This window comes from Brassica oleracea, chromosome C7 (assembly GCF_000695525.1).
Source record: "Brassica oleracea var. oleracea cultivar TO1000 chromosome C7, BOL, whole genome shotgun sequence".
Taxonomy (NCBI): Eukaryota; Viridiplantae; Streptophyta; class Magnoliopsida; order Brassicales; family Brassicaceae; genus Brassica; species Brassica oleracea.
Window position 1 is genome coordinate 33,448,844 of NC_027754.1, and position 12,445 is coordinate 33,461,288.

General features: G+C 43.0%; 1 protein-coding gene and 1 pseudogene across 1 annotated transcript; both read right to left on the reverse strand.

Moving 5' to 3' along the window:
• Positions 1–5,405: 5,405 nt before the first annotated feature.
• On the reverse strand, positions 5,406–5,840 carry LOC106303134. The gene has a single exon (XM_013739481.1). It carries the CDS (start codon positions 5,838–5,840, stop codon positions 5,406–5,408), a length of 435 nt encoding a protein of 144 aa, XP_013594935.1.
• A 90-nt stretch (positions 5,841–5,930) lies between these two features.
• On the reverse strand, positions 5,931–9,284 carry LOC106303135 (annotated as a pseudogene).
• Between the last annotated feature and the right edge of the window lie 3,161 nt (positions 9,285–12,445).

The following is a 12,445-nucleotide window of genomic DNA, read 5'->3' on the forward strand; positions in this document are numbered from 1 at the left end:
CTTTTTCGATTTACTAAATTTATTTATATGTTCGCACCAATTTAATTATATAAGTAGTAGATAATGACTTTTTAATTATTCAATATATATTTATTATTTTATAATATGCTATAAACATATAATATATAAAATAATTTATATATATAATGTTTATCCTGCGCAAAGCGCGGATCTTAATCTAGTCTTATTATAGAGTTGCTCGATCTTTTCAATTATATAACTTCCGGGGTCTTTGTTAAAAATCATATTAGGCCATTGTCATGCTTTAACGCGATTTTCAAACTCATCATTAGGGCCAAAATCTACAGTTTTCATAAACGACTGGTCGTTATTTGAGAACCTTCGCTAGTCCCCTGTTATTTTATGATGTATGAGACGATGAACCTCCGGCTGATTGATACGCTAAAATTGGATCTTTGTCTACTGTCAAGTTCAAGTTAATAGTGTAGTTGTAATATTTTTAGATTCAATTCCAGAGGATCACTTCATACTTTATCTTTATGGGATAAAAATTAAGCTAAAACAAAGTGAGAATTTTTAAAGAAGTCAATAACGTAAATAACAAGTAACAAGATGAAGTTGTTTTGAATTGATTTAAAGGCGCTAGTTTAGGGTTTCTTCTTCAGGTATGGAAATCGCAAGCCAAGCAATTATTCAAGTTCAGTTTATAACAAATCTAAACTCAGATCACTCAGTTGAATCAACCCACTCTCGTGGTATTGATTTCCTTGCAAGTCGGTTTTGATGCCTAAACTCTCGTTTGGATCAAGACGCGCTAGCAAGCTTTAGAGATCAAATCTGATATGTTCACAATACACCATAATATCTACTCTCGCTGACTAGCGATGCAAAGCTCATTCAAATCATATCAAGTTATCAATTAACAGCTAGCTAAATTGATTAACCCTAATTCATGCACTAAGTGATCGGTTCAATGCAAGCAATAAGAACATATATAAATGTAGACAATCTTAAGATGACTTATTTATGCTTCAGCTCACGAATCCAAACCCTAGAACCCTAAACTAACTCGGTGACTACTCATACATAACACAAGAACAGAGAAGCATGATTTCTGAATAATATTGCATATATAGATAATAGAAATCAGAGGGTTCAGGATAATCTTCTCTAGGAGATAGATGGAGCCGTCTACATTACAAGTAGCAAATCGCCGAAAACACAAGCTCTCTTAGGTCTTTCTTGCATAAAAACTAAGGTAAGGTCTAAAGTAATAAATAGGAGACTATATATATGAGCCACAAGCGGCTATAGGGAAAAATAGGAAATCTAGGGCAAATCCCGAAATATTTGGAAACTTCCTTTTTATCTCTGCCGCTGGAGCAGGCACTCAGACTGCTCCGGTCGACTGTTATGCGCGAAAGACTCCAATTCACACTCTTTTTCTCTTCATTCCCTCCATCTGGTCTATCTCTCATCCAATCCAACTACAGACCTGTAATGACTCAAATGGACTAAAAAGACTCGATAAAACCTTGAAAACTATTAGTAAGACATACATATAATGTGCCAAAACACAATATATCAACTCCCCCAGACTTAGATCCTTGTTTGTCCTCAAACAAAATCAAGTACCAAGAACCGAGAGAAAGGTTTGAAAGTGTGGGAACTCGCCTATTCACAGCAACCATACAATAACCATGAATCTCTGAACCATATAAGCAGTTTAGCTAAAACAACACATCCCTACCAAGAACCCCACTGACTGGTGTTCAAAACGGCTCTATACTCTGTATCTCAGACCTGCCAAAGTTAAACCCTTCCAGACAAAACTCCTTATATTCAATTAAGAGTAGCGTGAGCTTCTCATTATAGGCATTAGATAGGGTAACGGTCTAGGTATGAAACATGTCTTTTTGTGTTTAAGTGGAAATAATCAGTGTTTAGGGGTTACCAAATTTCGTAGACGATGCAGGATATCGCGCAAAATTGCAAGAGAGGATAGATCCATTGATGTCCACAGCCTCTACTCGTTTTTGCGTGTTCTTCGTTTTTGCGTGTTCTTCTTTAGGAACAGTCGCCCTGATCTGCATGGTTCCCCTCTCTTCACTTTATACTCCTTCTAATTTACCAGTGGCGTCTATCTTTCTTAGGAATCATCTCCTTCTTCATAATCTTACTCTGAAGTACATAAAACTAAATTTTTTTTCCTTAAATAATACATATGTGATGGTTACGAAGCAGGAGTTAACAATTGTGATGGTGACATGCCACTGGAGTTCTTGACTTCACATTCATTCTTGTTTCTCTTTTCTCTTAGTTAGATCATCGGCGGCGGAGCGGCTGCTCCGTGTGCTTCTGCCTATTCTTCAGAAGAAAGTTTTGTTGCATCAACGAGTGAGAGACTGTGTCGATCCTTTCCTCTCCGGCCCTTTTGTACATATCTGCACATAAGATACTCAATAACAAATGGATGAGGGCGGAACAAAGGCTTGAGGGTTTTAAGGTGGGTACTAGCTAAAGATGAGTTAGCCACTCAAGATCAGCAAGATGGGTAAAAAGAATAAGAAGTCCTGAGTGTTGATCACGTTAAACCCTATTCTAACGCCCATAACAAGAAGAATTACAGTCAAGATTAAGTTCAAGTTAGATGGAGTTAAGTCTTTCCAGAGTAACCTCGACAAGCTGAAAGCTTTTGGAGAACAAGATGATGTAATGTCAGGGTGTTCTGGATCCACATGTGCGTCTGTCGCCTCTGCTAAGGTCACTGAATAAGATGAATTAAAGCACGAGGGTGGTTAATGCACATCATAGAATAAGGTCCTGATTCCCACAAGGTTGGACTGACTCGATCTTAACAAATTGACTCGATAAAGACATCAAAACGACTCAAAGCGGACTGACTCTACACATAAAACCAAAGGTAAACGATTAGTAGCAGATAAGCGCCTCCCCCAAACTTACTTCTCACCATCCCTGGTGAGAAAATAATCCAAGGAAAGACCAAATTAATAAACAAGTTCTGGAAACATAAATAGTTCAAATGAATATAACAATGGAGATAGAACTAGGAGACTGCCTAGTCAGTACCATCGCTCTCAGACTGGCCAGCAGAACGTCTGTTCCTTTTATACGAAGTGGCCCATGGAGTCTCTTGCAGTTCCTGCCGGTTCCTTCACTGGTCGATGGCCGCTCGTTGTAGGTTGCTCTCTACGAGGCTCAATTGTGCTTGGAGTTCCCAAGCATCCTCCAGTGATCGCCTTCAGGATCCTTTTCATGAGGCCTTTGTTCTTGCGCTGAGAGTGTACCATCCAGCGACAGTATGCGGCATCATCAGCGTCATCATCAAGGGGGTCTAGGTCGTAGCCAGTGTCACCTCCAACAGTACTTACAAACTCTGGCTCATCCATAGTATCATCTTGGTAAGACGATTTCAGGTCGGCGCAGAAATACTGAGGCTCGGGGACGAAACATATGTTGACCACATCTCCAAGCGAGGTGATTTCCGGTTGAGGCAGCTTGCAGTAGAGGTAGTTCCCGTCCTTTCCAATGAAACTGTAGGTTGTCTCATCGCGGAGAATCTGGCAGTTGATCAGGTATGGAATATCAATGAACTGTGCGGTCTCGTTACACTGGTAGGAGCTAAGATCAAGCTCCAAGTAGCAGAAACGAGGAGTGAGCAAACTCCCAGAACGGTCCTTCTTTAGAGAACCCTTAATCACTCTTGCCTTCTTGTCCACAAACATCTGAACAAGCACAAATCCTGGACTGGTCTCCATCTCCGAGGTCGGAAAATGTTTGCGGATTTGATCTTGTCCTCAACCCCTGCAAATAACATCTGCAATTCCCCTCGCGTCACCTTTTACGTCTGGTCCTTTGAGAAGAGCAGGTTGGTCAAGAATTTCGCCGCGATCGCAGAACATGGTTGCGGATGAGAGACTGACTGGCTGATCGGGATTTGAAGTCCCCTGATGCGATGAAGTTCCAGAATGCTTGCTCCGGGGGGAATTTCCTTGGAAAGGAGGTCTTGGTGAACTCCTCAGACATCTCATAAATCTCGGTCACCTTCTCCAAACTTATGGAGCGCTTGACGCCGCTCGCAAAGAACGTGAAGGAGGCTTCCTCAAAGATTGGGAAATCGGGCCTCTTGAAGGTGAGCTCTGTGGTTCCTAGGACCTGTCTCACCAAGTCTAGGTACAGCGGATGAGTAATGTGACAGAGATCAGCTATTCCCAACATATGGAGAACATCATGAAAATCCTCGTGGAGGCCCAAGTCGTTCAACGCCCCGGCGTCAACGAATCGTGTTGGGAGGATGTTGCTGTTGAGCAAGTAGATGTAGTGGCGCGAGGCTTCCTTATCCCATTGTTCCTTGGATTTGGCAGGGATGTTTGGGTCAGTGAGAGAAATCACAGTCCCCTCTTCTCGTGGCCATGGGTAGGTTGGGGGAACGACATTGTCCTCCGGTTCTCCTCGGGCGTGTGGTGGTTTGATCCTTGAAGCCATCTTGGTGCGTCTGGGAACCATCTGCAAAACAAAACCAAAGGAAAGACTTAGTACCATTCGATTGGGTTTAGTAGGAAAAGTTGGAAGCTTTTGCGATTTTAGTTGCTCTTTCCAAACTATTCCATAACCCAATGTAGAGAGAACAAGCGGTTGATAATAGTAAACCAGATACAATCACTTTAGAAGACTAACTTAGATAAACTTGCCAATCAAAAATCAATTCAATAGATCCCAAAATCCATATCTAAGCAATCGATGCATATGTGTAATTTAAGAACATTGGCCCAAAGTTTATGACTTTCCATCTAACCTAATCGATTTAACCATTCTCATCTCAACTTCTATTGGCCATCCTATCAGCAAAAGGAGAGGTCGATTTTGATTTTGATAAACCCTAAAATCGATATATTCGAGCGCAAAAGAAAAGAAGAGAAAGAGATTTTAGGCCGAGAATCAAACAACTGGAAGTCCAAGCAAATAGAAATCAAAAATCGCAAAACAAGTTGGAGAAGTTTGAAGAGTTGAGGTTATAAGGAGAGGAAATCGAAGTTGAGAGGGTGGATGCGGTTTTGGGGTAAGTGAGAAAAAGGTGGGGTAAGATCCTCTTTTATAGGCCCCCACATCGTGGTCCACTTCTCACTTGCTAGGGTTTCCCTTTTAAATTTTTACAAAAAATTACTAAAATTGAAAACTTATATTTTTGTTTTTTTTTGTTTTTTTGTTTTTTTTTTGGTCCCGAGGAACTTACCTTAGGGAAGCAGCTGCTCCAAAAAATCGGAGACTGTTCCTGGTGGAGCAACTCGGGGTTTTTGATTTTTATTCCGAAAATAAGTAAAACGAAACACAAAACTAAACCTAAAAGAAATATTTACACTCACCAGTGGGTTGCCTCCCACCAAGCGCTTGGTTTAAGTCACTAGCTTGACTTGGTTGGCCTATTAGGCTGAGGAAGGATCGCTTAGGAGAATTTCTTCACCCTCTGCGATTCTTGTCTCAACAAGGTATGGTGTTATGCGTTGACCATTGACAACAAATTCTTCCCCTTTTGTGTTCAGCAATACAACAGCTCCGTGGGGGCGGTCCTCTTTAATGGTGAATGGTCCAGACCATCTAGATCGCAGTTTTCCAGGGAACAATAGTAACCTTGAGTTGAAAAGGAGCACCTGATCCTTAGGTTGAAAGTTGCGGCTGATGATCCTCTTGTCATGATAGGCCTTAGTTTGCTTCTTGTAGATCTTTGAGCTTTCATAGGCTAGGTGTCTAATTTCTTCCAGCTCGTGTATCTGCATGGATCGTCTCTCTGCTGTTGGTTTGATGTCTAAGTTGAGTAGCTGTACAGCCCATTCTGCCTTGTACTCCAACTCAACCGGCATGTGACATGCTTTACCGTACACCAGGTTGTAGGGAGTGGTCCCGATTTGTGTTTTGTAGGCTGTTCTGTAAGCCTAGAGAGCGTTGTCTAGCTAGAGCGACCAATCCTTGCGACATGTGTTAACTGCTTTTTGCAGGATGCTCTTGATCTCTCTGTTTGAAACTTCCACTTGTCCACTAGTTTGAGGGTGATATGGCGTGGCTACCTTGTGTTGCACGCCGTTCTTCTTCCATAGGCATGCGAAGATCTTGTTTATGAAGTGACTACCCCCATCACTGATGACTACTCGTGGTACCCCAAATCTTGGAAAGATTATGGTTTTGAACATCTTAGTCACCCCCTTTGCGTCGTTTGTGGGACTGGCTATTGCTTCCACCCACTTAGAAACGTAGTCAACTGCTACCAATATGTACTCGTTCTTGAAAGATGGTGGGAATTGTCCCATGAAGTCGATTCCCCAACAATCAAATACTTCAACATCCAAGATGAAGTTCTGAGGCATCTCATTCCGTTTACTGATATTCCCTTGGCGCTGGCATGAGTTGCATCTAGAGATGTAAGGATGGGCATCTTGGAACATTGTTGGCCACCAAAAATCGGCTTGAAGGATCTTAGACATGGTTTTAAATGTCGCAAAGTACCCTGCATAAGAGGAACCATGACAGTGATAGAGGATTCCTGGAATCTCGGACTCAGATACACATCGTCGGAATACTCCATCCTTGCAACTTCGGTACAGATAGGGTTCATCCCAATAGTAGTGTCTTGCTCCTCTTAGAAATTTCTGTTTATCATTGCCAGTGAATTTGACAGGTTCTTTCTCAGCAGCCAAATAGTTGGCGATCTCAGCAAACCATGGAAGATTGGGATATTGCTTTTTGATCGCACAGACAGGGTGTTCCAGAACGCTGGAGCAAACTAGACGGAGCAGCTGTTCTGTAACGCTTCCCAAACTGATCGAGTAGACGTGCTCGATCGGAAGGCTGTCATCAAGTGATGTGTCTTCATCTATCTTCATTCTGGAGAGGTGATCTACAACGCCATTCTCAATGCCCTTTTTGTCTTTATTTCTAAGTCAAATTCCTGGAGCAGTAAGATCCATCAGAGTAGCCTTGGTTTCGCATCCTTCTTCGTCAGCAAATACCTCAATGTTGCATGATCCGTGTGCACTATCACCTTAGAGCCAACTAGGTAGGATCTGAACTTTTCAAAGGCGTAGACAATTGCCAGAAGTTCTTTTTCTGTAGTTGCATAGCGACATTGAGCTTCGTCTAGTGTCATACTCACGTAATAGATCACGTGAAGCTTCTTATCTTTTCGTTGGCCTAGCACAACTCCAACCGAAAACTCGCTTGCGTCCGTCATGATCTCGAAGGGGAGCTCCCAGTCTGGTGGCTGCACGATGGGTGCGCTGACTAGAGGTCTTTTGATCGTGTGGAAGGCCGCCAAACAATCGCTATCGAACTCAAATTTTGTCTCCTTGTAGAGCAGGCGAGTGAGTGGTCTTGCGATTTTGGAGAAGTCCTTGATGAATCTTCTGTAGAAACCAGCATGTTCGGGGAAACTCCTGATTCCTTTGACTGAGTTTGGAGGTTGTAAGCTCATCATCACTTCTATCTTTTCTTTGTCCACTTCGATCCATTTCTTTGAGATTTTGTGACAGAGAACAATTTCATCTCGCACCATGAAGTGACACTGCTCCCAATTCAACACAAGATGCTTTTCTTCACACCGCTGAAGGACCCTGCAGAATTTTGACAAACAGACAGAAACGGAGTTCCCATAGACGCTAAAGTCTTCCATGAAAACTTCCATTATGTCCTCAATTAGGTAAGTGAAAATAGACATCATGCAATGCTGGAATGTCGTATGGGCATTGCACAGTCCAAATGGCATTCTCCTGTAGGCGAAAGTCCCGTAGGGACATGTGAAAGTTGTCTTCTCTTGATCGCCTGGGTGAATGGGAATCTGAAAGAAACCTAAATAACCATCTAAAAAGCAGTAATATGGGTGGTTAGCCAATCTCTCAAGCATTTGATTAATGAATGGAAGCGAGAAGTGATCCTTTCGTGTGGCTGTGTTTAATTTCCGAAAATCAATACACATACGGTGACCAGTTACGGTCCTAGTAGGTATCAGTTCATTCTTTTCATTAGCGACCACAGTAATGCCACCTTCCTTAGGAACTACATGAACAGGACTAACCCACTTACTATCAGAGATCACATAGATTATACCAGCTTCTAGAAGTTTCATTATCTCTTTCTTGGTAACATCTTTTAGATTTGGGTTTAACCGCCTCTGATGTTCTACAGAAGTCATCGATTCATCTTCTAGATGTATTCTATGCATGTATAAATCAGGTGAAATACCGGGAATATCTTCTAACGAATATCCTATTGCCTTGTGGTATTTTCTCAATTCACACAATAGTTTAGCAGTTTCCACATTATTAAGCTAAGTGTTCACAATGACAGGGTATGTTGAATTAGGTCCAAGAAACGCATACCTGAGTCCCACTGGAAGGGATTTTAATTCGATCTGTGGATCCTTGAGTTCGCTCCAGGAGTCATCGGGCAGGCTGGTCAGTTTGTTCGACTTTTTAGGAGCAGTTGCTCCCTCTGGTGAAATCTGATTGCTTGTCTCCCCCCAGACTTAGAAAAGCGACCGTCTTCTCAATGCTTTCATTCGACTCTAACATCTTTCTGTACCCATCAGCATCAACGTTACATGTGTTCTGTTCAGACTCTACTCGTATCAGAGACACTTCCAAAGGATCATCTACTAGAATTTCTTCAATCATCCCTTGTTGAGGGGTCAAGGCGGCGTTCTCGTCATCAATCGTGAAGTTTTGACCATCTAGCATAGGCCGTTTGAGCAGCTCGTCCATCTCGAACTTCATCACAATATCTCCTAGTTGGAGATCGATCCTCCCATTACGCACATCAATGATTGCACCAGCTGTGCATAAGAAGGGCCGGCCCAGAATGAGAGGGTCTTTCAGTTCATCTTCGAGTTCCATTACCACGAAGTCCGCCGGAACAGTGGTGTTACCAATTTGCACTTGCTGGTCTTCGAGAACACCTACTGGCAGTTTGACTGATCTATCTGCGAACCCCAACGAAATCCTAGTAGGCTTGAAGTTGGTTAGTCACATACATTTTGAAACTGAGTAGGGCATGAGATTCACAGTGCAACCTAAATCACATAAGGAACAGGCGAAAACTGTTTTTCCAATCTGAACCGAGAGGACAAATTTTCCAGGATCTTCCAATTTCCTGACTGTTCTGTTTTGAAGGACTGCGCTGCATTCTTTTGATACCATCATGATATCGCTGTATGCAGAGGTTTTCCCAGAGATCAGCCCTTTCATAAGACTGCGCATTGAGGGAATCATCTGAATTGCGTTCATGAGAGATAGCTTGACATTCAACTCCTCTAGCATCTTCTTACACTTCGTCTCTTCGCAATCCTTACGTGACTTCTTAGCAGGGACTGGGTAATGAACTTTTGGAGTGTAGACGCGGGCAGGAACAGATCTAGCGTCGTAAGAGCTACTGGTTCTATCACAGCTGGCTGTTCTGCGTCTTGTTCGTCGACCAAGACATCCTCAGGTTGTTCTCCCTCTTTCTGTTTTCCCTTCTCTTTAGCAGTGAGATTTTTGGGGACAGGATCTGGGAGATGTCTTCCACTTCTCAGCTCGATTGCGTTACAATCCTTGGGGTTCTTGTCTGTTTTCCCAGGGAGTGTTCTTTGTTGTGGGAACCGAAATTCGCACTGTCAATTTCTGTTTAAATTAGGAAAGTAGGAGAACCCTAATTTCCCAGAGGTCCCGGATATCTGCTAATACCACACGCCAAGCAATCAGAACACGAAACGAGAGCAGTAATAAAATAAGAAATCGAAAAAGAGAGCAAGATAGTTCTTATTCCGAATCTGCGTTTGAGCATTTACAACAAGGTAAGTGCCTGGGCTACGAGAGCTGTCGGCAAGATTCCTAGTTCTAAAACCCTAAGACGGCAAAAACCTAATTGACTCGCAGCTCGAATAACAAAAATGGAAAATTGCCTAAAATCGCTCTATGTGCTAAGTTTGTTGTGTCCAAAAAAATCCTCCCTCATGCCTCTCGCCTAGGACTCCTTATATATTGGCTCCAAGGTCGGTTTACGCTTTTTCACTTCTGCCCCTTAGCCGCCATAGCATAAAAATGGAGATATTCCATTTTTTCTGATCTTCGTAATTATCTTCAAAATTTCGTATTTATCCGCGGAAACTTGACATTTATCTTTCCTTGCGAACCAAGCGTAACCGTCATGCGGCTTATGGGTTGTTGGTTAAGAAATCGTAAGTTGGGCCTCTAGTCATGTCTTAGGTTCCTTTGGGCCGTCTTCCGACTCCAAGCGTTTATTACGGCTTCATTCGATAAAGAACAAACTTTCTGCGGTTTTTACGGTAAAGTTCGATTGATAACATAGAATGGCAGGGAACGTGAAATGGGTTCGCTACGGTCTTCGGGAGATAGCATCGAAGGGTAGACTCATCTGAATTGCGTCCATGAGAGATAGCTTGACATTCAACTCCTCTAGCATCTTCTTGCACTTCATCTCTTCGAAATCCTTACGTGACTTCTTAGCAGGGACTGGGTAGGGAACTTTTGGAGTGTAGACGCGAGCAGGAACAGGCCGATCTGGCGATGTAAGAGCTACTAGTTCTATCACAGCTGGATATTCTGCGTCTTGTTCGTCGTCCCAGACATCCTCAGGTTATTCTTCCTCTTTCTGTTTTCCCTTCTCTTTAGCAGTGAGCTTTTTTGGGTAAGGATCTGGGAGATGTCTTCCACTTCTCAGCTCGACTGCGTTACAATCCTTGGGGTTCTTGTTTGTTTTCCCAGGGAGTGTTCCTTGCTGTCTTTTGATCATTTCAGCTGTTTGAGCAATCTGGACATCCATCTTCCTTATGTGGCTTGCCACAACATCATATTTGGAATTTAATTCCGTGAACATGTTGTCCATCCGAGTGTTGATCTCGGTTGTGACCTGGTTCAGTGCTTTTCCTTGAATATGCTGACCTTGCAAATGTTGTTGCATCATTCCTTTCGGTTCATCTGGCGGACCGCTCGCAGTTGCTGGAGTAGCTTGCGGATTGTTCTGCCTGTTCTGGAACTGATTCTATGCTTGGCTGAGGATGAATATCTTTCCATTCTGATTCTGATTCTGATTCTGAAGGTATGGCTTCTGATATCCAGTGTTTTGGAACTGATTTCCCTGAGATCGGTCGTTGGGGTTGTCCGGATTGGTCTTGTATGAGAACAGATGCGGGTTGTTCCTCACATTAGGGTTTGGATGGTAGTTTTTGAACTGTCAACCCTGCCCATTGACGTAACTGACCTCTTGCTGATCTTTTTTCGATGTCTCGGTTTCTGCTGCAGCATATGTAGTACCTGGTACCAGATCGGTTTCTTTCATGACATAGATCTGATTCTGATTGTTCTTGAGCAACAGATCGACCTTAGCAGTGAGGTCATCAATCTTCCTAGTGTTCATGTTGTTCACCTTCTTGGAACGGTCAGTCTCCTCGTTTTTGTTGGACGAACTAGCTGCCATGTTCTCTATTAGCGCGTGAGCTCCTTCTGTGGTTTGAGTCATGAAATCTCCAATGCTCGCTGCGTTTAGAGCATTACGAAACTCCCATTCCACACCATCGTAGAAGATTCCTAGGACATGGTCATCGTCAAACCCGTGATGAGGACACTCTCTGAGGGTATCATTGAACCGTTCCCACGCTTCATTGAAAGGTTCATTAGCGAGTTGCTCGAAGGAGGAGATCTCGTTCCTTAGGGCAGCTATTTTCGCTTTCGTGTAGAAGTGGCCCAGGAAAGCTGCTCTAACATGTTCCCAAGAAGTTAGGGAACCTGTAGGTAATGACTTAAGCCATCGTGAAGCCTTGTCCGCTAGAGAGAATGGAAACATCATGCATTTGATGTAGTTGGGTGGGACGCCGTTTGCACGAGTGAAACTGCATATCTCTTCAAAAGCTTCAATGTGTTCCATTGGTATCTCAGCTGACAGTCCATGGAACATCTTTCTCTGGACAAGATTGATCATGTCGGGTTTTATCCATGGAACATCTTTCTCTCGACATGGTGATGGAGCGATAGCAGAGCGCGTAGCATGGATGTTACGCGGCAGGTTCCTCTCAGCAATTGGGACAGATGGTTCCCGCTGTGCAGCCAGTTGCTGCAACTCTTGCATCTGTTGCATCTGCTACTGCATCTGTTGCATAGAAGCGACCATTTGTTCTGGAGTGCCGAAGTCGGCCATTGTGGCAGTAATTGATTTTTGTTGACGGTTGGTTCTTTCTAAGCTTGCGAGTTTATGATTTGTAAGCGAAATTAAGTCCCCTTGTGTATTGCTCCGATTATGTCTACTGGTCATGCACTTGGGTCATTGGCTGCAAAAAGAGGGTTAAACAAGTTAGAGGCTTTAGACTAAATAAAAAACCAAAAAATAAAGGTAAAAAGCTGGTCCCCGTCGCAACGGCGCCAAAACTTGATACACAAAAATTGGATCTTTGTCTACTGTCAAGTTAACAGTGTAGTTGTAATAT